This window comes from Xenopus tropicalis, chromosome 1, assembly GCF_000004195.4.
Source record: "Xenopus tropicalis strain Nigerian chromosome 1, UCB_Xtro_10.0, whole genome shotgun sequence".
Lineage (NCBI taxonomy): Eukaryota > Metazoa > Chordata > Amphibia > Anura > Pipidae > Xenopus > Xenopus tropicalis.
In genome coordinates, this window is record NC_030677.2 from 214,198,420 (window position 1) to 214,223,088 (window position 24,669).

The 24,669-nt window shown below is 48.2% G+C and overlaps 2 protein-coding genes across 3 annotated transcripts in view; both read right to left on the reverse strand.

Annotated features, from left to right (window-relative positions):
• Positions 1–10,284, reverse strand: part of LOC100490037 (CMRF35-like molecule 5) — a 47,548-nt gene extending 37,264 nt beyond the window's left edge. For both annotated transcript variants that reach the window (XM_031894994.1, XM_002940188.5), the window contains exons 1-6: positions 10,063–10,284; positions 8,336–8,671; positions 6,129–6,320; positions 4,728–4,919; positions 3,201–3,264; positions 839–963 (exon numbers count right to left, since the gene is read on the reverse strand). In XM_031894994.1, coding sequence (XP_031750854.1) covers positions 839–963; positions 3,201–3,264; positions 4,728–4,919; positions 6,129–6,320; positions 8,336–8,671; positions 10,063–10,126 — 973 coding nt within the window. In that variant the 5' untranslated portion in view covers positions 10,127–10,284. The remainder of the gene's footprint in view (positions 1–838; positions 964–3,200; positions 3,265–4,727; positions 4,920–6,128; positions 6,321–8,335; positions 8,672–10,062) is intronic.
• A 9,340-nt stretch (positions 10,285–19,624) lies between these two features.
• LOC101730247 (dual specificity testis-specific protein kinase 1) overlaps positions 19,625–24,669 on the reverse strand; it is a 52,899-nt gene continuing 47,854 nt past the window's right edge. The window contains exons 9-10 of the mRNA XM_031894995.1: positions 23,185–23,326; positions 19,625–21,734 (exon numbers count right to left, since the gene is read on the reverse strand). Of these exons, the coding sequence (XP_031750855.1) occupies positions 20,191–21,734; positions 23,185–23,326 (1,686 nt within the window). The 3' untranslated portion in view covers positions 19,625–20,190. The remainder of the gene's footprint in view (positions 21,735–23,184; positions 23,327–24,669) is intronic.

The following is a 24,669-nucleotide window of genomic DNA, read 5'->3' on the forward strand; positions in this document are numbered from 1 at the left end:
TAAGCAAAGGTGGCGAATGGATCTATTTATATAATCCATGCAGTACTTGGGAGACAAGGTGCCCAGGTTAACCCTTTCAATATCAGACTCCTACATGACAGGCTACATCAACATTTTTTGATGCCAGTTGCACTGTGCCCCTGTCTATTATTGGATTTTATATGGAGTCTATCACAGCAAACAAAACTAGTTTAGCAAAGGCCTCTCTAATGTGCCCCCCCCAACTGAATCCATTCTGAGGGACTGGGACAAGTAGAAAAGCCCCCAATCTTCCTGACAGGAAAGTGTTAATAAGTGAATTTATTTGAACTGCTGTCGTTCCAACAGGATTTACCAATAGGAATTGCAATAAATCTCCCCCAATGGCCAATTCAATTCCATGCAAGCAGGGTCGGACTGGGGGGTGCAGGGCCCACCGAGGCTGCCACCCCGGGGGCCCCGACCCCCAAGATGCCTCCTCCCACCGCACCCCACGCAGGGGACCCCGCCGCTGTGCACCCCTAACCCCCCCACAGGGGCCCCTGTCCGCCCCTGAATGCGCATATGTGAAACGCGTCAGGGGAGGACAATGGAGGCCAGAGGAAGTGGCAATAGGGCCGGGTCTGGGCTGCTGGGGCCCATTGGGTATTTTCCCGGTGTCCCCCTCTGATGTGTTTCACTTATGTGCGTTGAGGGGAGGATGTTTGGCGGGTGGGGGGGCAGCAGGGGCGGCAGTGCTGGTGGGCCCTACACCCCCAATACGACCCTGCCCCAGAGTGCTTATTCACAACAGAATTCTGCCGTTTAGACCAATAACGTGGCTTCTTCTTTAGCAAAAGGGACCTGGGAATCCAATTACCTTTACTGGATTTGCAATATTTTCCGCTCAGAGTAGAAATCCCTTTCCAGCAGAGAAAACTCAGCAGTCCCAGGAGCTTCAGGGAAATGGGGATCACGAGTCCGAATGTGGGTCCCATATATAAACTGTAGAAAAAAAATCTATTAGCAATTGCTTAAAGGAAAACTATACCCCCAGAATGATACTTAACTAACACACAAACAAGCCAAGGCACATGTACATGCTTGGCCCCATCAACCAATGAAAAAGATCTGTCTTTTGCTTCCACACTACTTCCTGTTTCAGTTAGAGCTGCATCACTTCCTGTCAGCTGATCTCTGAGGGAGCACACAGCCCATCACTTCCTGTCAGCTGATCTCTGAGGGCGCACACAGCCCATCACTTCCTGTCAGCTGATCTCTGAGGGAGCACACAGCCCATCACTTCCTGTCAGCTGATCTCTGAGGGCGCACACAGCCCATCACTTCCTGTCAGCTGATCTCTGAGGGAGCACACAGCCCATCACTTCCTGTCAGCTGATCTCTGAGGGAGCACACAGCCCATCACTTCCTGTCAGCTGATCTCTGAGGGAGCACACAGCCCATCACTTCCTGTCAGCTGATCTCTGAGGGCGCACACAGCCCATCACTTCCTGTCAGCTGATCTCTGAGGGAGCACACAGCCCATCACTAAATGGCAGCTGATCTCTGAGGGAGCACACAGCCCATCACTTCCTGTCAGCTGATCTCTGAGGGAGCACACAGCCCATCACTAAATGGCGGCTCAAGGGAAAGGATATAAAAGGGCAATATTTACTGATATATATATTCCAGTTTGGGGAGATTATTTAATAGGTCACTTAGTTTGTATTATGTTATCTGTTGGTTATTTATTCTGGGGGGATAGTTTCCCTTTAAAGTGGGGGCATTTTATAGTAGCTTAATGTGCGAAATGTCTCACTGTCCTTAATATAGTGATAATGGGTGAGTGCAGAGGATCTCTTGTCTGTGCAGGAATATTATCATCAGATCTTTATTGCCCCCCTCCACCCCACCTAGCGGTTTATAATTGTTTAGTATTGGGCACAACTTTCCTTTTTTGCTATAACCTATGTGAGAAGCCTGAGCTGCTTCTGTGATACAAACAGAACGTTATCGGCTGGAATAGAAACAGCTCAGAACAGGCCTAAGGGGCCTTTAGAATTGGAGCTTAAATGGGTATCAGCCCTATAAATAAATAAAGGGCCTGCCCTGTTTGGGTTGTGCCGGGCAAGTCTGTAGAGCTCCTTATTGGCCACAGGAACAGGGATATTGACTGGATAATCTACAGAAATTAACCCTTTGCTTCCTGGTCTGCTGTAACTGGAGCAAATAAACAGGTTTTATATCTAGAGAATTAAAGCTGGGAGCAACATAACTAAGTAGCCCAATGGGGCGTCCGGTTTCCCCTATTCCTAGATACTCCGAGTTGGGTCAACTTAACCCACGTTCAGCACAGAGATCAAAAGCAATTCATTAATCGTATCATTAACACTTTCAGCGGCATCAGACTCACTTCTGTCCTCACTGATAAACAGGTTTCCCAGATTGGGCCCCGCTGGATCCGTCGCTTGGAAACATTAACCCCAAACAGTTTAAATACGGAATACGATGCCCAGGCCATTTTTTAAATGAAATTAGTATTTAATTGTGGTTTTATTATTATTATTATTTTTTTTTTACGGATAATTGTCATTGCGCATGTGGCTGCTAGTAGGAGAAATAATATGTATGCAGAATACGTTTCTCTGTATGTGGAAGTTATATTGGGTGCATTTGTATTTTGCTGCCAGCAGAGGGCGCTGTTACACAGTCTATAAAGTGGAAATGTAACCACTGTGTCAGGAAACTTGGGAAAAGGCTGCTTGAGGCCTGAAATGTCACTTGTATTATCCAGGATATAAGATATAACATGGAATAAAGGCTTTTTAATCCTATTGGTGCTGTTTACTATTTATATATTTACCACTGAGTCTCAGTCTCACAACCTATTCATGGTTTCAGGCACAAGAGAAGCCAAAGCTTGGCCAGAGAAGCCATTTAAGAGACACCAATGACTAGAGACACCCAGAGATTCCCCACCTCCTGCGCTACTGTATGTGCAGCGCCCCCACTGGAAGGGACATCTCTAGACTTGTAGTTACAAAGCTCTAGCCAGGGGGCGCTAGACTAAAACTGAAAGGAATGTTGCATTTATGTTGCACAAAGTCTTCTGGAAATGAACAACACCAGGAATATTTAGGAGAAACTGTAAGTAGAGGGAAGGAGCCATAGCAACAGAGGGACGGGGGCATTGGCTCAGGGAACAGAGAAGAGCAGCGGTTCTGGGAATGTCCGATACTCACTCCCACGGGTCCCACGGGTGGATCTCAGTCTGGTTGATGACATGTGAGGGGCCCAAGGTAAAACCTAAGTGGAAAACAGAGAGACCTTCTATATCTTCATTCTGAGCCAATGAAACATGAAAAGCTTTGAATTTTTACATCCTGCCCTTGGTTGGCCAATCACACACAGACAAATGCTGTTGGCCAAGGTGATCCAATCCCAATCACAGTCTAATCAGGATCAAATACATTCTGATTGGATTGAATCTGCAGAGCTAATGGCCTGTGTATGTGATAATCTCTCAGTCCGTTGTGGTTCAGACCATTAAGCAAAAGGGCTTTGTGTGCCAGTAGCCAATCATAACAGCACGCTGGGCTACTCTGAGGACTCATATTGAAATCACGGCACCTAAATGCCTCAAACTGCCTGCTGACAAAACTGATAAAAGGCAAAAACAAGTCAAAAGGCATTGGGGAGACCACCTCATATGTATGCAAATAAACAAAAGGAATTCTGGGAACAAATCCCAAAGAGCTCAGAGAAAATCCCATTTACATGGGTTTATCCTATAGGCTAAAGCTCACTCATTAGGATTTTGAAGCAAAAACAAGGATAATAGCTGATCAGATTCCCAACTACAGACCGGTTTTGGCCTCCTTGGGGCTCATCAGTGTAGTGCGGATCCACAAAGTAATTTCTTTTGTTTATCTGCATAAATATGAGGCGGTCTCCTCAACCCTTTTAAAGAATAAAACCTTTTAAATGGGATTTTCTTGGAGCTCTTTGGGATTGGTACACCTGTATAGTGAGTCCAATTATTGTCCCACTGAGTCCAACTACTGTCCCACAGAGTCCAACTATTGTCCCACTGAGTCCAACTATTGTCCCACTGAGTCCAACTATTGTCCCACTGAGTCCAACTATTGTCCCACTGAGTCCAACTATTGTCCCACTGAGTCCAACTATTGTCCCACTGAGTCCAACTATTGTCCCAAAGAGTCCAACTCTTGTCCCACTGAGTCCAACTCTTGTCCCACTGAGTCCAACTCTTGTCCCACTGAGTCCAACTATTGCCCCACAGAGTCCAACTATTGTCCCACTGAGTCCAACTCTTGTCCCACTGAGTCCAACTCTTGTCCCACTGAGTCCAACTCTTGTCCCACTGAGTCCAACTATTGTCCCACAGAGTCCAACTCTTGTCCTACTGAGTCCAACTATTGTCCCACAGAGTCCAACTATTGTCCCACAGAGTCCAACTCTTGTCCCACTGAGTCCAACTCTTGTCCCACTGAGTCCAACTATTGTCCCACTGAGTCCAACTCTTGTCCCACTGAGTCCAACTATTGTCCCATTGAGTCCAACTATTATCCCACTGAGTCCAACTATTGCCCCACAGAGTCCAACTCTTGTCCCACTGAGTCCAACTATTGTCCCACTGAGTCCAACCTCAAGCAGATAAGGTTGGTTGCAATAACTCTCACTAATAATAAGTAGGTGGGGATTTACACAATAAAAACACTGGGTGCTACACAAGGAATATCTCTTACTGGTTTGTGAGCAGAACACGCGTGTCGTGTTCCACCTGTTTCCCGTGGCCTCCGGCACACACTGTAGGACCCTGACGTTGGGCTCAGACCCTTCTGGGCACCTGACTGTGACCTCCTCTCCGGGGCCATAATATTCCTGGTCGGGGAACAGAGTTATATTTGGGGAAAGGATTCCCACCCTCCTGCATTTCTCTAGGAAAAGAAACTCAATGTTAGTGCCTGGAAAAATACAAACAAAAGTAAATAAACGTGGATTTATAGTAGCAGGGCTGCCCAGGATCCAAATCCATTAAGCTGTGAAGGTAAATTAAATTGGGTCTGTGGTTCTCTGGACCTATTTCTTATTAATATTCACTCATAAATGTGCAAATATAATTATGTACGATTGCAGCAGTGTGACATGATACATTCATGCAGGCTCAATATGAGCAATTTACTGAAAGAGGATTGGTTAGATGTGTCTGGTCTATAGAGATTAAGATAAATTATTGAGGGTTCATATATCTTGTCGTGTCCCGATTCAATGTCGTTGGTGAAATGATACAATATTTATTGATGGGACCTCTAATGTTATAGGTGACCGATTGTGCTTTTAAAAATTGTGATTCCCCATTAATAATCTTCATTAGAAACCTTCTTGGGTGGTTGGTTTTCTTTCCAGACATCTCTAGATAAAGAATGAACGCTATGAAAAATGACTGGTGGTCTCTTTTAATCACTATTTATTCACTTTCTAATCACTTTTTAATCTTTAATCACTTTTTAATGAAAATATGTATTTGCGATTAGAAATGAGCCCCTTTGTTCCCCTTTAAATGGGAGGGCATGTATTTGGATATATTATCATGTTTAATTGATTGTGTAAAATGATTGGTTGTGTATCATCCTGACGACGATCCCTTGTGAATCCCTTGTGTCTATATGAGTGTGGAGCAATAAAATTTGTTTTGATATTCTGAAGTATATTGAGCCGTGAGTTTTTTTCAACTGATCACATGTGGATAATTTTTTGGTGAGCACCCGGCGTGTGGCTTTGGAGTGGTGAGTGCCGTCAAGGGAACACACGCAGGCGCAATAGATATATTAGATATATAATATTAGAAATATAATAGATCCTGTTGGGGAATGACTTGTCCACTTTCTCTTCTTTGCATGGCCTGACTGCCCTGGGGCAATAGACTTTAGGGCAGACCCTTCTTAGCGTAAGGTTCCTGGTCAAAATGCCATTGTGCCTGTCACCCCAAGATGGACACGTGGGACCAACACTTGTATTTGTTCATCATCCTGATATGTCTATTAGTTTGCTTGCTGAATATGCGGTGATTCGTGTTGCATTAATAGATGTGATCACCGCAAGATGCAGAGAATTATGGGTGGTTTAGGCATATGGTGTAGCGTTACCTTTACAACTGGTCAGTAAATCCCGTGGGAAAAAATGTATGTTCCCAGCCTCCTCCTTGCACTGTAGCATCAATGTCTTCTTCTCATACTGTTCCCTGCAGGAAACACCAATGGATTCACCCACGCTCAGCTCCTGAAAGGTTTCTGGAAAGTCCAGTACATCTGTCCATGGAGCTTCCCTCCTGCAAACACCTAAGGAATAACCCGACTCCAGAACCATTTTATTATTTCCAAATTAATTTGTTAAAGAAAAGCACCCAGGTTTGGTGAAGGGTTAGCAGAGCAAGGGTGGCAGTTGTGGAGGGTGAGAATAGCAAAGGATCAGAGTAGAGAACAGCGAAAGTTACAGTGCAAAGGCTGAGGGTACCCCGGAGCAAGAGTAGACGGGTGAGGGAGGCAATGAGTAACAGTTGGGAAGGGTGAGAATAGCGGAGGATCAGAGAAAGTTACAATACAAAGGCTGAGGGTACCCCGGAGCAAGAGTAGACGGGTGAGGGAGGCAACGAGTAACAGTTGGGAAGGGTGATGGCAGCAGAGAGTAAAAGAACAGAAGTGTCAGAGTAACAGAGTGTAAAATGAAACTGAGTACCGCAGAGTTCGGAAAGGTGATGTTACCACAGTGTAGAGAAGGAAGGGGGGTAGGAGTAAGAGTAGAGAAAGTTTATGGTGACAGAGAATAGTAGAGGAAGGTGACAGGTACTAAAAATAAATGTAGAGATGTTGAGTACCAAAGAGTAAGAGGAGAGAACGGCGAGGGAACCACAGAGTAAGTGGAAAGAAGGGTGAGGGTACCAAAGAGTAGAGAAAGGCTAGAGTACCATAAAATAAAAGTAAGATTATACGATAATGGTGAGGATACTGAAGAGTAACAGTAGAGAGAGTGAGAGTTGAGAAAGGTGAGTGTAGAAGGCTAAGACGACCATAGATTAAGATTAGAAAAGGCACCGCAGAGCAAGAGCAGAGATGGTAGAGTGTAGCACAAAGTAAGAGTAGACAAGTGTGAGGGTACCATAGAGTAGACAAGGATGAGGGTACCATAGAGTAGACAAGGGTGAGGGTACCCTAGAGTAGACAAGGGTGAGGGTACCATAGAGTAGACAAGGGTGAGGGTACCATAGAGTAGACAAGGGTGAGGGTACCATAGAGTAGACAAGGGTGAGGGCACCTTAGACTAGAGAAGGGTGAGGGTACCATAGAGTAAGAGAAGGGTGAGGGTACCATAGAGTAAGAGAAGGGTGAGGGCACCTTAGACTAGAGAAGGGTGAGGGTACCATAGAGTAAGAGAAGGGTGAGGGCACCTTAGACTAGAGAAGGGTGAGGGTACCATAGAGTAGACAAGGGTGAGGGAACCTTAGACTAGAGAAGGGAGAGGGTACCATAGAGTAAGAGAAGGGTGAGGGTACCATAGAGTAAGAGAAGGGTGAGGGTACCATAGAGTAAGAGAAGGGTGAGGGCACCTTAGACTAGAGAAGGGTGAGGGTACCATAGAGTAAGAGAAGGGTGAGGGCACCTTAGACTAGAGAAGGGTGAGGGTACCATAGAGTAACAGAAGGGTGAGGGCACCTTAGACTTGAGAAGGGTGAGGGTACCATAGAGTAGACAAGGGTGAGGGAACCTTAGACTAGAGAAGGGTGAGGGTACCATAGAGTAAGAGAAGGGTGAGGGCACCTTAGACTAGAGAAGGGTGAGGGTACCATAGAGTAAGAGAAGGGTGAGGGCACCATAGAGTAAGAGAAGGGTGAGGGCACCTTAGACTAGAGAAGGGTGAGGGTACCATAGAGTAGACAAGGGTGAGGGAACCTTAGACTAGAGAAGGGTGAGGGTACCATAGAGTAAGAGAAGGGTGAGGGTACCATAGAGTAAGAGAAGGGTGAGGGTACCATAGAGTAAGAGAAGGGTGAGGGCACCTTAGACTAGAGAAGGGTGAGGGTACCATAGAGTAAGAGAAGGGTGAGGGCACCTTAGACTAGAGAAGGGTGAGGGTACCATAGAGTAACAGAAGGGTGAGGGCACCTTAGACTTGAGAAGGGTGAGGGTACCATAGAGTAGACAAGGGTGAGGGAACCTTAGACTAGAGAAGGGTGAGGGTACCATAGAGTAAGAGAAGGGTGAGGGTACCATAGAGTAAGAGAAGGGTGAGGGTACCATAGAGTAAGAGAAGGGTGAGGGTACAACATCACTGTGTATCTCTCCTATGTGAACATTACCTGGAAGGACTGTCACTTTAATTTCATACATATCATCTGCCGTCCAGAAACGTTCCACTCCACAGAAATACGTGTCCTCATCCTCTTGGGTCACCCCTGTCATGGTCACAGAGAAGGTCCGTTGGGTCTGTTCATCTCTGATGGTGAACCTTCCACTTGTGGTATCTCCCTCTGTTCCTGAAGTTGTAATCACAATATCACAGTTCTTCCAGAACCCCCCTTTGCACCAGTACTTTTTATGGCTCTCAAACCCGGTCTGATAACTACACCTGACTGTCAGGGACTCCCTGGAACGGACTGGAACAGGACTGGCTGGGCCGGTGAGGCATCGGATACCTGTGAATGAAACCAGAGTAAGTTACATTCCCACCTAGATTGTAAGCTCTATGGGGCAGGGACCTCCATCCTCTTGTGTCTTTGACTCAAGATTTATCTATTATTATCTTTAATCCCCATGTTTGTATTAATGTATTCTACTTTACAGCGCTGCGTACATAAGTAGCACTTTATAAATAAAGATATACATACATACATACGTACTAAGTTATACCAAGGCATTGGCAGTACAATGGCACTGTAGCCTTGTGCCTTTATATGGGGGGCACAGAACCCCTCAGTGACTGCTAATATCCTTATCATTTACAGTAGGGGGTACAGTATCCCTTATAATACATGAGTGATACTCAGAGTTCCCTGTATAACTCAGCCTGCAGCCTTGTGCCTTTATATGGGGGGCACAGAACCCCTCAGTGACTGCTAATATCCTTATCATTTACAGTAGGGGGTACATTATCCCTTATAATACATGAGTGATACTCAGAGTTCCCTGTATAACTCAGCCTGCAGCCTTGTGCCTTTATATGGGGGGCACAGAACCCCTCAGTGACTGCTAATATCCTTATCATTTACAGTAGGGGGTACATTATCCCTTATAATACATGAGTGATTCCCTGGCCTGTAGAATGCAGCCTATAACAACAAATAATATTGGTCTGTGGGAAAAAGTCCAAATAAAGGTGAATATATAAATGGTTTACACACGGTGCTGGTGCTGAATAATGTGTGATTCCTCTGTGCTGATTGGCTCATTTAGTACCCCAGGGGGATCTATTGCACCAGTACAGGCACCTTTTTCCTAACAAATCAGACATTTGCTTTTGTTATTTGCACTTTTTCCCATTGTATCAGTATGTGCAGAAATGTTTAGACAATTTGGGTTCCGGTCCCTTGGGCTCAGGCAGGTATTGGGGCAGGTATTGGGGCAGTTATTGGGGCAGGTATTGGGGCAGTTATTGGGGCAGGTATTGGGGCAGGTATTGGGGCAGGTATTGGGGCAGTTATTGGGGCAGGTATTGGGGCAGTTATTGGGGCAGGTATTGGGGCAGTTATTGGGGCAGGTATTGGGGCAGGTATTGGGGCAGGTATTGGGGCAGTTATTGGGGCAGGTATTGGGGCAGGTATTGGGGCAGTTATTGGGGCAGGTATTGGGGCAGTTATTGGGGCAGGTATTGGGGCAGGTATTGGGGCAGTTATTGGGGCAGTTTCTGGGGCAGTTATTGGGGCAGTTATTGGGGCAGCTCAGCAGTTGATCCCATTACACAGACTGGGTTCCCTTTGCCCAGTTGGGCAGTGAATGGTACCAGTAAGTACAGAACACAGTAGAGCTGCCCCCCAACCCACTAGCAATGGGAACCCCAGTTCTGGTGACACCGTTGGCCCAAACTTACCTCTGAGAGTGGACAGAACAGTAACAAGGGCCCATTGTGCAGTGTAAATGGCCGGAACCTTCATCTCATTCCCTGAGCGGCTCCGGCTCTGTCAGTTATTTCTCTTGTAAAAACATGAAGTCTCATTTCCTCTCTTCTGCGGCTTTTCTGCAATTGGCTTTGGTCTCTGCTTAACTGTGTGTGTGTGTCTCTGTGTGTGTGTGTGTGTGTGTCTCTGTGTGTGTGTGTGTCTCTGTGTGTGTGTGTATGTATGTATGTGTGTGTGTGTGTGTGTGTGTGTGTGTGTGTATGTGTGTGTGTGTGTCTCTGTGTGTGTGTGTATGTATGTATGTGTGTGTGTGTGTGTGTGTGTGTCTCTGTGTGTGTGTGTGTCTCTGTGTGTGTGTGTATGTATGTATGTGTGTGTGTGTGTGTGTGTGTGTCTCTGTGTGTGTGTGTGTCTCTCTGTGTGTCTGTGTGTGTGTGTATGTGTGTGTATGTGTGTGTGTCTCTGTGTGTGTGTGTATGTATGTATGTGTGTGTGTGTGTGTGTGTGTGTGTCTCTGTGTGTGTGTGTGTCTCTCTGTGTGTCTGTGTGTGTGTGTATGTGTGTGTGTGTGTGTGTGTCACTGTGTGTATGTGTGTGTGTCTCTGTGTGTATGTGTGTGTGTGTGTCTCTCTGTGTGTGTGTCTCTGTGTGTGTGTGTCTCTGTGTGTCTGTGTGTGTGTCTCTGTGTGTGTGTGTGTCTCTGTGTGTGTGTGTGTGTCTCTGTGTGAGTGTGTGTGTGTGTCTCTGTGTGAGTGTGTGTGTGTGTGTCTCTGTGTGAGTGTGTGTGTGTGTCTCTGTGTGTGTGTGTGTGTGTGTGTCTCTGTGTGAGTGTGTGTGTGTGTCTCTGTGTGTGTCTCTGTGTGTGTGTGTGTCTCTGTGTGAGTGTGTGTGTGTCTCTGTGTGTGTGTGTGTGTCTCTCTCTCTGTGTGTGTGTGTCTCTGTGTGTGTGTGTGTGTGTGTCTCTGTGTGTGTGTGTCTCTGTGTGTGTGTGTGTGTGTGTGTCTCTCTGTGTGTGTGTGTGTGTGTGTGTGTGTCTCTGTGTGTCTCTGTGTGTGTGTCTGTGTGTCTCTGTGTGTGTGTCTGTGTGTCTCTGTGTGTGTGTCTGTGTCTCTCTCTGTGTGTGTGTGTGTCTCTGTGTGTGTGTGTCTCTGTGTGTCTGTGTGTGTGTGTCTCTCTGTGTGTGTGTCTCTGTGTGTGTGTGTCTCTGTGTGTGTGTGTCTGTGTGTGTCTCTGTGTGTGTGTCTCTGTGTGTGTGTCTCTGTGTGTGTGTGTGTGTGTGTCTCTGTGTGTCTGTGTGTGTGTGTCTCTGTGTGTCTCTCTCTGTGTATGTGTCTCTTTGTGTGTCTGTCTCTGTCTCTGTGTGTGTGTGTGTCTCTGTGTGTGTGTGTCTGTGTGTGTGTCTGTGTGTGTGTCTCTGTGTGTGTGTGTCTCTGTGTGTGTGTGTGTCTGTGTGTGTCTGTGTGTGTGTGTCTCTCTGTGTGTGTGTCTGTGTGTGTGTGTCTCTCTGTGTGTGTCTGTGTGTGTGTGTGTGTGTCTCTGTGTGTGTGTGTGTCTGTGTCTCTCTGTGTGTGTCTCTCTCTGTGTATGTGTCTCTTTGTGTGTCTATCTCTGTCTCTGTGTGTGTGTGTGTGTCTGTCTCTCTCTGTGTATGTCTCTTTGCCTCTCTGTCTCTGTGAGTGTGTGAGAGTGCTATACCAACTTAGTACCTGGGGGCCACTGACAAACAAAGGGACACAAACCCATCAGACCCCCAAGTACAATATCCCTGTGTGTGTGTTTCTCTCTCTCTCTCTGTGTCTCTGTCTCTCTGTGTGTGTGTCTCTGTGTGTGTGTCTGTCTCTCTCTGTGTCTCCCCCCCCCCCCCCCCCCCCCAGTTAGCTTATGTTACCACTGTTAAGGTTATATGGATACATATATATATATATTAATTAAACTATATAGAGCAATTTTAATACTATGTTATTCTTTCATTGTGTAAGTCAATATTTCTGAACTAGGCTGAATCACAAAATGACATTCTAAATGACAATCCTTTGGCTTCATATTCAACATTTGACCTTAACAGTTTGGCACCCCAGATTTTGGGTCTGGATGTGATTGAAAAGCCCCCCATCATACGCGGCTGTGACGCTAGTAACGGAACGTCCCCAGGCCGGCGGGTGAGCCCATTGCTTGCTTACCCAGGGACTTTCCCTCACAAGTGTCACTAGTCACACGAGTCTAGAACATCACACGTTCCAGATCACGGACCTCAGCTGTGGGGTTCAGTATATCTGTTTAACAGCTATATCTGTTTGAATCTGTTATATCTAGAATTATCTGTCAAATATCTGTTTCACAGCTGTTGTGGCTTATTTGCAAATAACTGTCGTTTCTATTTGTTTAAGTATCTATCAATATATATATATTAAGTATAGGTAGGTAGTATAGGTAGGTATTCACACATAGAATATCAAGATAAATGGGTAATATGTATATCTGATTAAGAATATCTGGTCTCTGTGCAACTATTTCCTTCTAGTTCTAGTACTTCTAGTGTATAAACCGCAAACTAAGAATATACACACAAGCAGTGGATAATTCCAAGTATCTACCTAACACAACACTACCTTTTTGTAAAAAGTTGTTTATTTTCTATTTTCCTATTTCTTCTTTTATTGCAACTGATAAGACTTGGTGAATGTTTAAAGTTAAGTTATTTGAAAAAAATTGTTAAAGTGAGTGAGTAGAAAACGGTTGGATAGAGAAATTGCTGTTACCCAGGTAAAACACCTCCAAGCTGTGTGACCAAGGTAGGTCCAGTTGGTAGGTGGGGAATTTTTGGTAAATTGGTTGGCCAACCACGTAAAAGAGATGGGTAATTGGGTGCTCCGTCTGAAACAGGACCCTAAGGAGAGGGTTGCTGACCCCCCTGGTCAAACAGCAATACAATGGATGGAGCAAAATCATGGGAATTGGGTTACGGCACCCCTTGAAGGTACATCTTAAATCAATAGTTAATTCAAACATTACTATTTACTGAACTTTACAAAAATGTCATTTTGTGATTCAGCCTAGTTCAGAAATATTGACTTACACAATGAAAGAATAACATAGTATTAAAATTGCTCTATATAGTTTAATTAATATAAATGTATCCATTTAACCTTAACACCACAAATCATTAATTTGGACACAAAATGGAAAATGCGCCAACACACGTTCCTTAGGGCTGTGCATGGGGAGTGTATGCACCCACAGGAGCTTGCAATCTAAAGTGAGACACAAGCTGGTCAGGGCTGGGATTCAAAATAGTCCCTGGCATTTTAAGTACACAGAGGACCAAACTGCCCCCCCCAGGCCCACAGTCTTCCCCTTGCTGCTATAACTGCCCCTGCCCTTCTGGGAAGGTTCCCACTAGATGGTGGAACAGTGTTGCTGGGAGTTGCTCCCATTCAGCCACAAGAGCATTAGTGAGGTTGGGCAGTGATGTTGGGGGTCAGGCTCACAGTCGGGGTTCCATCCCACAGGGGTTCAGTTGGGTTGCCCCTCCCCTTGCTGCTATACCTGCCCCTGCCCTTCTGGGAAGGTTCCCACTAGATGGTGGAACAGTGTTGCTGGGAGTTGCTCCCATTCAGCCACAAGGGCATTAGTGAGGTTGGGCAGTGATGTTGGGGGTCAGGCTCACAGTCGGGGTTCCATCCCACAGGGGTTCAGTTGGGTTGCCCCTCCCCTTGCTGCTATAACTGCCCCTGCCCTTCTGGGAAGGTTCCCACTAGATGGTGGAACAGTGTTGCTGGGAGTTGCTCCCATTCAGCCACAAGAGCATTAGTGAGGTTGGGCAGTGATGTTGGGGGTCAGGCTCACAGTCGGGGTTCCATCCCACAGGGGTTCAGTTGGGTTGCCCCTCCCCTTGCTGCTATACCTGCCCCTGCCCTTCTGGGAAGGTTCCCACTAGATGGTGGAACAGTGTTGCTGGGAGTTGCTCCCATTCAGCCACAAGGGCATTAGTGAGGTTGGGCAGTGATGTTGGGGGTCAGGCTCACAGTCGGGGTTCCATCCCACAGGGGTTCAGTTGGGTTGCCCCTCCCCTTGCTGCTATAACTGCCCCTGCCCTTCTGGGAAGGTTCCCACTAGATGGTGGAACAATGTTGCTGGGAGTTGCTCCCATTCAGCCACAAGAGCATTAGTGAGGTTGGGCAGTGATGTTGGGGATCAGGCTCACAGTCGGGGTTCCATCCCACAGGGGTCAGTTGGGTTGCCCCTCCCCTTGCTGCTATAACTGCCCCTGCCCTTCTGGGAAGGTTCCCACTAGATGGTGGAACAGTGTTGCTGGGAGTTGCTCCCATTCAGCCACAAGGGCATTAGTGAGGTTGGGCAGTGATGTTGGGGGTCAGGCTCACAGTCAGGGTTCCATCCCACAGCGGTTCAGTTGGGTTGCCCCTCCCCTTGCTGCTATACCTGCCCCTGCCCTTCTGGGAAGGTTCCCACTAGATGTTGGAACAGTGTTGCTGGGAGTTGCTCCCATTCAGCCACAAGGGCATTAGTGAGGTTGGGCAGTGATGTTGGGGGTCAGGCTCACAGTCAGGGTTCCATCCCACAGGGGTTAAGTTGGGTTGCCCCTCCCCTTGCTGCTATAACTGCCCCTGCCCTTCTGGGAAGGTTCCCACTAGATGGTGGAACAGTGTTGCTGGGAGTTGCTCCCACTCAGCCACAAGAGCATTAGTGAGGTTGGGCAGTGATGTTGGGGGTCAGGCTCACAGTTGGGGTTCCATCCCACAGGGGGTCAGTTGGATTGCCCCTCCCCTTGCTGCTATAACTGCCCCTGCCCTTCTGGGAAGGTTCCCACTAGATGGTGGAACAGTGTTGCTGGGAGTTGCTCCCATTCAGCCACAAGAGCATTAGTGAGGTTGGGCAGTGATGTTGGGGGTTAGGCTCACAGTCGGGGTTCCATCCCACAGGGGTTCAGTTGGGTTGCCCCTCCCCTTGCTGCTATAACTGCCCCTACCCTTCTGGGAAGGTTCCCACTAGATGGTGGAACAGTGTTGCTGGGAGTTGCTCCCATTCAGCCACAAGAGCATTAGTGAGGTTGGGGATCAGGCTCACAGTCGGGGTTCCATCCCACAGGGGGTCAGTAGGGTGAAGGTCAGGGCTCTGTGCAGTCAGGTTTAATCCAAATAAAACAACATTAAAAAATAATCAGCCCCAAACACCCCCTGCCAAAAAGTATCAGCACAAACCCAACCCAACTGATAGACCAATAGTCAGATCCCTATGTGGACATGTGACCTACGCAGATATGGGTTATTCCATGCTGAATAGTTGAAGTTTGTGCAATTGTGTGAGTTTTATTGGCCAAAGGTGATACAGACAATGAGATTCCATTGGTGGGAAACAAAGTCACACTGAGATCTGTAATATAGAGTTTTATTGAAATGGTTTAAATAAGCTTTGTATATATTACTAGCAATCTGTCTGGTACCATTGTCCAAAAATAATAATAATACAAATGAAGGAAACGAATGGGCAGTGCATGGTTACAGGGAAAGAAACCACAGGAGGAGAAACATTATTTACACCACTTCAAAAAAAAAAAAAAAAATATGGGAAGTGACCTCTGGCCACACCCACAACAGGGCAAATATCATAAAGGGGGAAAACAAACCCAGGGGCTTCAAGCAGATACGAGGGATTGTCGCTGAGGCTCTACGTGGCTTTCTGATATCTTAAATATTTCAGCCAACCCAACCGGTGAGGTGCAGCGTTATATCAACTTGTATAAACGAGGCTCAAGCACAGCCCTTAAGAAATAAACCCACTAAATAGTCGGGCAGGTTGCCGAGGGGGGCGGGGTCAACATTCCTCTCGTCATGGGGAGCAGCCATCTTCCTATGAGGGATCAGTTTCAGAGTTACAGTCAATGAGAAGCCAGTCATGATAATGAACCCTACAACCAACGGCTGATGGTTTCTTTGGCGCTAGGGTGGGATGAGGCCACATTCACACTGCAAGGTGAAGTAGGAGGCCTAAGAGATGAGGAGATGCACAAGTACTGCCATTGGGGTGCAGAAGAACCAGGGAAAGGACGGGGGGATGGAGGGAGCACAGTCATGATGGTGTTAGGAAGGCATCGATGACCAATGGTTCCATGGGTTGGGATGGGGACAGTCAGCAGGCTCCATGCGGTGGTCATTGTTGGGTTTAGTGGTGGAAAATGTCTACTACAGTACATAGAGAAGCTTGGTTCCCAAGGGCGTCATTCATAATGCTCTGTATGTACCCATGGTGCCCACGTGATGTAGTGAGGGAGCTATGTGCTGGGAAATTTTTGCACTAAGGAGAAGTCCTCATTCATCCAGGTCATGATACACAGTATCTAGTAGAATAAAGTCTAAAACAACTGGACTTTTCAGAGTTTTTTCTTGAAAACGTGTGACTTCTCCAGTTGACTGAAGAAGCCAACTGAAGAAGCCACTCAGATGAGTTGTGAAACAATTTCAAGTTGTTTTGGACTTAATTCTACTAGATACTCAGTCATTTTAGTGCTGTTATGAGGTGAAACATTTGCTCAGGACCCACGTAACAGTGCTGTAGATATCAGAGAACATGGCCGTCTGGGCACAGAGTATCTAGGAAAGCAATTTAGTGTCCACCAAAAGTGTTCCTTAATGGGCTGGTCTTTCAGGAGTATCTAGGAGATCGTAGATCTCCACCAAATCTTACCCCTAATGGAACTACCCTCCCAGCCATTGTATAGGGACCCCATAGAACTACTGATAAGGGATGAGATAAGATGCAGTTGGGAGCAGAAACCAGGCACAATGAGCAGTTGTATTGATAATGATGATGAGAGGACGTACAGGATTGGATGGGAAGGGGCCAGGGAAATACAGGTGTATTGAGTTGTGTTAGTGTGAGACAGAGGTGGGTATTTATATGCCTGGGCTTGTGGGAGTGGCATTAAGTTTAAAGAACTCCTAAACCCCTTCAAATGGGACCCAAAACATTCCAAATGACCCCCCCATTAGAGCAGCTAGATCAGCACCCCCCCCCATTGCCACTAGTGCCTCCATTTGCCCTGTGCTCCGTGTTCCTGTAGTGCCCAGCCAATGATTGTGGGGCAATAAGTGATTTATTGGTGAAAAAAAGCAAAAAAATCTGTGCAGCGGAAGGTGATGCCCCTATGTGATTAAACTACTTGTGTTCTACATGATGCGGAAGGTGATGCCCCTATGTGATTAAACTACTTGTGTTCTACAAACCTGCAGGTAAGTACTCAATATCATGCATGTCTCTGGCTTGGCTGTGGGGGAGGAGGACGGGGGACATTCTTGTGTGAGTGAAACATACAAAATTTTTACTTTTTAGCAGCTATATACAAAGTCATAGGCATTTGCCCCCCCACTTGCTGCCCCAGAGCTGCCGTACACCCGGTGAAGCAGAAGAATGTTTCCCAGTAAGTGCTTATTGTTCACCCAAAGTGTCAGAAGAAGTGCGTAGGATACACCAGGCAGTGCATAAAGTGCTTTTATAGGGCCAATAGAGCAAGCAGCCAATGGCAGGCTCACACGCGTGGGGAAACACAGCCGGGCTTCCTTAGTGGCCAAGACTAGACGGACATAAAGTGCTTCATAAGAACGAGGAGGTTGCAGAATATGTAAGTTATTCATATTAAAGTGCTCATTTAGGTATAAAATACAAAAAGCCAAGAAAGAAGAGCGCCGTTGGGTTCAGTTTCTTGTTATAGGATAAAGATGATGTTATTAAAGAAGGATTGTCTCCCTAGGGTTGGGCCTTCTCATACGTGTTGGGTGGTGACTCCCTCTACTGATCCGAGAACCTCCCAAGAACAGTCCCCAAGCCCCAGACAATGGGAAATATTACCCAGGAGCCTCCTCACTCTATCTGTAAGGCCTGAGGAGCATCTGTCATTGCAGAGAGTCTACGGTGATTAAGGTGCATTTCCCTCCATGAACCTTTCTCTGTCTTTGGAACCACTGGTTTGAGCTTTCCCACAGTTTGGGGACAAGTGTCCTGCGATGGACACGGCTGCCCCCCCTACGATTGTGCTTCTGATTGAGGGCGGCGGGCAGGTTCCCCAGGCCTGGGCAACGCTTCTGATACAGCGAATCTCAGCAAAAACCAGACATGGACGAAGAACCGCGTACAACTACGTGTACAACTATGCGTCTGTGATACATCTGGATTAGTGGTGAGATGTCCACCTCCGGCCCCGAGGTCGGAGAACCATAGATGAAGGGATATTATTAGACTCCACTGAAAATACAGATTCAGCCTTTCCTTGAGCACCTCTGAGTTCTCTTACCAGCCATGATGTTCTTCCAAGATCCCCTTGGTCTACAACACAAGTCCCGTTTATGCTCCATCAGGGTAACATTGTGCCATATAAGAAAGTGGCCTTCTCTGTGGGAGCCCCACTGACCCCCCATCACCACTTGGGGTTGCTACAGGTTCCATTGAGGGCATCTTTCAGCAGAACGGCCCACAGTAGGACTATACAACTGTACTTGGCAACGTATACATTCCGACGCCTGCGAAATTTCGGATCAATCACCCAAACCGACGTTCATTTACTTAAATAATCAAGAGAACAAATAAATATAGAAAAATAGAATTTCCGAGATACTCTATACAGTAGTCATTTCTCATAGTAAAAACACAATATTTCGTAAAGACATCGTCACGGTATTGATCCTAACGGGCTTAAACGCCCCCCGTCGAAGCTGCTCGACCAAAGACAAAGTAAATGAATAATAAACAGGAGCCCTCCAGGTCTTTGTTCATCATATGGATGCATGTTCAGCCAATCAGTAGTTAGTATTGCAGTGAAACGCCGCTAGTTCTATGCTATAGGCGCGTGTCTTACGGGACTTGATGAGGTTCAAAGTGTGAGGAGTCAAAACAGAAAATGCTACTCATCAGGCAACATATCTATATGATTGGAACCCGTTCTAAATGGCTCCTCCTCCCTTGCCCACCGTGTAACAGTATTCACAGAAGACTACAGTATATTCCTTGGTGGGGTTCAATGTTGGCCCCTAGTAGCACAGAGGGATTTGTCCGTGACTCAAGGTGCCCATACACGTGAGGTTGCCAAGCGAGCTGATCTTCACCCAATATCTCCACCTACGGGTGCCCGATATTGGGGAACATGTAGGCTAATTCGATCGTTTGGCCCCATTATAATGACGGCAATGGGGCAGTCGGTTGGGGGACCGCATCAACGAGCCATTGCGATCCCCGATCCGACTAAATCTTTAAACCTGCCGGATCGGTATCTGGCCAATTTTAGGCCAGATATCGGTCAGGTATGGCCGTCGTTTCTGCCCCTCGGGCCAATAAGCTGCCGAATCATTGGTCCAAGGGACCGATATCGGCAGCTACAATCGGCCCATGTATAGCCACCTTTAAGGCCCCCATACATCTCGCCAAGCGAGCGGATATTCACCCGATATCCCCACCTACGGGGCCCTGGGGCCAAACGATCGATTTACATTGGCGTCAATGGGGCAGTCGGTTCGGGGACCGCATCAATGAGCCGACTGAATCTTTTAACCTGCCCGATTGATATCTGGCCAATTACAGGCCAGATATCGGTCGGGTATGGCCATCGTTTTTGCCCCTTGGGGGCGCCCCAAGGGACCGATATCGGCAGCTACAATCGACCCATGTATGGCCACCTTTAGACTTGTTTTAGTACTGGGAAAATGGTTTCTGCCACATGAAGAGCCATGGAAGGACCCCTTTGTGATGTTCACATGGGGGAAGGACCCTAACAGGCCCCCTCTGTCATTGGCCGAAAGACTGTCTACTCTCCGCCTGTGTGGCCAAGGTGGTCACAGATATGGCCGCTATGGCATAAGGCCATGTGTCACAAGCATAACCCTTCCAGGTGGCAGATCTTGGGTTCCGATTTGAACCCCCACAATGATCGTTTTAAGGTGTCAGTGACTGCGCAATGAAGACCCAAGATGGCTGCAAAGGGGGGGGGGGGCATGTTAATAAGATTAGCGATCACAGCAGCATATTTGTAAACAACCCTTATCTACATGGTCATGCTTTTTGCTGAGATAGTCACAAGCCCCAAAAGCCCCCGCCCCCTAGGTTTGTGCTTCGGGTATCTTCCTGCTGGGCCCTGGCCTCGGAGCACTGATCCTCGGCGCTGTGTTTATCAGCCCACGACTCGCCTCACAGTTCAAATTCTGATAGCGAGAAGAGTCGGGGGGAGTCCGACGGCAGACCGATATGAAGCTGAAGCCCCCGAGGCAGCAAGCCGGGCAGGTAACCGTTTCTTCATGGTCCAAAACAGAATTGGAGGAAGCATGGAGGGGGGCGGTACTGCCGCTTTCTCCCCCCTCACAACCCAAACCAGGCAAACTGTCCTCCCACAAGTTCCCTTCTAACGATCCCAGAGAACGAGGGTGGAGAGACCCAACCCACCCCAGCGGTTTGCTGCACACCACATTGTTGTTGTCCGAAAGCTTAAGTCTGTTATGGGCGACTGGCGGCTCCTGCTGCCACGTGCTGATGGGCGGAGACGGAGAGCGGGAAGACGAGGGAGTAGAAGATAAGGAAGATTGTGGAGGCGGCGAGGGTGCTATGATTGGCCCGTTGGACCTTAACCGTGATGGTCTCTGGCAGAAGGTGTTCTCTTCTGTGCTATCCGGGCTGCTGGAGCAGTCCATTGGTTCCCCCGTCTCAGGTAGGTCTACACAGGGGTCTTGTTGGGAGTGCCTGTTCAACTCCCCGGTTCTGTCCTGATGAGGTGGAGATCCATATTCAGGAGATGAAGTGCCACCAACCCACTTATGGTCTATCTCTGGTTTGACTAAGTTCTCACCTCCCCATACCTGGCCCATCCTCAAGGGGATCGGATCAACTGTAAACTGACCCCCATTACACGTCTCCTCCACGCACTCCACAGTTTTCCCATGAGCGCTCTCTAATGGAAGCTGCTCGTTTTGCCTTTCATGATCCCCAGACGTTACGCTTGCCCTTGAAAGCGACTGATCCTCCCCACACAAAAGGTCCATATCTCCATTTGAGTTCAGACTGCAGGAAGGGGTCGCTCCTACAGAATGCTGGGGGTCCTCTAACCTCCTATGTGGCTCCTGTGGGACACCATTGGCTTTTGGTCTGTTTGTATCGGTTTCCACTGAATTTGCAGAAATGAGTTTCCGGCCCTTTATGTTCCGTTTTTCGGATGCCCACTGGACCGGCCGCTGTAGAGGGGTCCCGGTAGTGCAAGGGCTCCCCTTACGGCCTATCTCAGGGGATGAAGGGAGGGACCTACAGCGCCGAGGTCTCGCTGTTGGCTCAGAGAAGTCACATTGAGCTTCCATGATTGGCTCGGGGGTAACCGGCGTGTTCATCTGGTAGGTTATCGGTGGGGGAAGTTCGAAGGTCAGAGAAATGACCGACTTGCTTGGGGTGTCAAACAGCTTTATGCGCCCGCCCTTCAGATCCTCTCGTTGGGAGAAGGGGTTGACCCGGGCCGGAGTGTCGCGCAGGAGGTCATCGTAAGGGTCCTGAGGCTGCGGTGAGAACATGTCTGATTGGCTGCGGGACAGGCGCTGATCCGATGGGGAGGGAGTATCCCAGGCTTGCTGCTGATTGGTTGAGTGCAACGTGCTTTGGCTTCCTCCTGAAACAAACAAAAACACTCTGAGCAATCAATGGCTCCATCTTTGCTAATGAACCAATCAGAACCAATAGAAATATACAAAGCAGAGACTACACAGAAAGAACTGCTCATTTGTATTAACTGCCCAATAAGCTGCTTATTCCAGAGGCTACTGGATCCTGCAAATGGCTCGTTATGGTCTCTCGATTTCTTCCAAAGTTCTTTGGATTTCCACTCCCTCTTTACTCGCAGCCCTAAGCCATCAATTCTATCTTCCTCGGTCAGTTGGAACCTTTCCCCACTAAATAAAACACTCACTGGTCGCCTCTATTCTGGGAGCCTCTATCCTTTCTCTCTAAAGCAATGGACCTCTTACCAACGAAAAGACTAGAACCCTACTGCTACTCCTACTGTAGATCTCTCAGCTGCTTGTGGCACTACTGATCCCCTCTCCTCCTCCAGTCCCTCCATCCTCTTGGCCTTTGTGTCACTGCCCCCTGCTGGTTCTCCTCTCAAATCTCTCATTCAGGGCACCATCTTCTCCCTCACTTCTATCTGTTGGGGTTCCTCAAGGCTCTGTCCTTATTATTCTCTCTCTATACTGCCCCCTGCTGATTCTCCTCTCAAATCTCTCATTCACGGCACCATCTTCTCCCTCACTTCTATCTGTTGGGGTTCCTCAAGGCTCCGTCCTTATTATTCTCTCTCTATACTGCCCCCTGCTGGTTCTCCTCTCAAATCTCTCATTCAGGGCACCATCTTCTCCCTCACTTCTATCTGTTGGGGTTCCTCAAGGTTCTGTCCTTATTATTCTTTCTATACTTCCCAACTGTGGCCAATTACACAGCACATGGATCCCAATTCCCCCCTATAATGACGATACTCAAATTTAATCACCAGCACAGGCACCCCAATAAAATATTCACTTGGTGCCCAGTATGAAGGGTCTGCGCCCCCCTACAAGCCCAATATTGAAACACTACTGGCACGACAGAGCCAGGGAGCGGGGAGACCCCATACATGTGCAGGGATACATATTTTGAATGGGAAATGGTTTAGGTCACTGAAACTGAATTGTTTTTGGATTGGTCCTTCTGCCCCTACTGGGAGGCCATTCCATGTATCTACCCCTTTCTCCAGACTGCAGCTTCTGTATAATCTCATTTTCCTCTCCACCTTTCAGCTTCACACTGTGCTCTCTTGCCCCTCATTAACTGAAACGTACCCCCCAAACTCGACCCATGTACAGTAGTTAATGGTCTCCGCCTCCCATCTCTCACCTGTACTGAGCGCGCCCGAGCCTCATACACTTATTCATACCCCTCAAAACCCCATCTCAAATTTGCCTCAAAGGGGTAAAATTCATTTGTGACTCAAAAAAGGCGAAAGAAACCGGCGCTCGTGACTGCCGGGCAGGTTGCACTAGGACATGTACCTGGAACAGATAATTATTTTGGCCAATGACACTCACCGTTCCTGGGGCTTATTGTCTCATCCTCCAGGCTATTAGCTGATCGGAGTGGCGGAATCACTTTCTTCCTGTCCATGTTGTCTAACAAGGCCTCCAGCCATTGGCTCACCTCGCTGAAGGAAGGCCGGGCCTCCGGGGACATCTGACGGGGACAGGGACATAATACTATAAGGTGGGGCTACAGAGGCACTTTATCAGGGGCAGCTGAACACTAACGATGTTGACAGCTTGGGAGAGTGAGAGTGCAAACTATCCCGACGGCCTGGGAGTGAAGGAGTTAATCATGTTTCGTAATAATGAAACACGGGAACCGCTGCAGAACATGTGACAGTTGCGTAGCCATGAGGTGTAACTTCCCCTTTGTGGTTGTCGGGGAGAGTTGTGCAGTTGTGCGGTTGCGCTGCACAGTGAGGGGGGAAACTCATCTGCACCAATATTTCCTCTGCGCAAACATAATAGGGACCCCCCTTACTTCCTGCAACTCCTCAGCACTGGGGGGAACACTGAGCAACTCCCCTGATTCCTCACTGACTCCCCCTGCTATAAACCCCACCTACCAGGCCCCGACTGGCAATCTGTGGGTACTGGGAATGCCGGGGGGGGGGGGGGCAGTTTGTGCCTGTTGGTACTGGGAATCCCAGGGCCTATTTTGAATCCCAGTCCAGACCTGCCACCTACCCAGCTACAGACCCCACCTACCCAGCTACAGACCCCACCTACCCAGCTAAAGACCCCACCTACCCAGCTACAGACCTGCCACCTACCCAGCTACAGACCCCACCTACCCAGCTACAGACCCCACCTACCCTGCTACAGACCCCATCTACCCAGCTAAAGACCCCTCCTACCCAGCTACAGACCTGCCACCTACCCTGCTACAGACCTGCCACCTACCCTGCTACAGACCCCACCTACCCAGCTACAGACCCCACCTACCCTGCTACAGACCCCACCTACCCTGCTACAGACCCCACCCACCCTGCTACAGACCCCACCTACCCTGCTACAGACCCCACCTACCCAGCTACAGACCCCACCTACCCTGCTACAGACCCCACCTACCCAGCTACAGACCTGCCACCTACCCAGCTACAGACCTGCCACCTACCCTGCTACAGACCCCACCCACCCTGCTACAGACCCCACCTACCCTGCTACAGACCCCACCTACCCAGCTACAGACCCCACCTACCCTGCTACAGACCCCACCTACCCAGCTACAGACCCCACCTACCCTGCTACAGACCCCACCTACCCAGCTACAGACCTGCCACCTACCCAGCTACAGACCTGCCACCTACCCTGCTACAGACCCCACCCACCCTTCTACAGACCCCACCCACCCTGCTACAGACCCCACCCACCCTGCTGCAGACCCCACCTACCCTGCTACAGACCCCACCTACCCTGCTACAGACCCCACCTACCCTGCTACAGACCCCACCCACCCTTCTACAGACCCCACCCACCCTGCTACAGATCCCA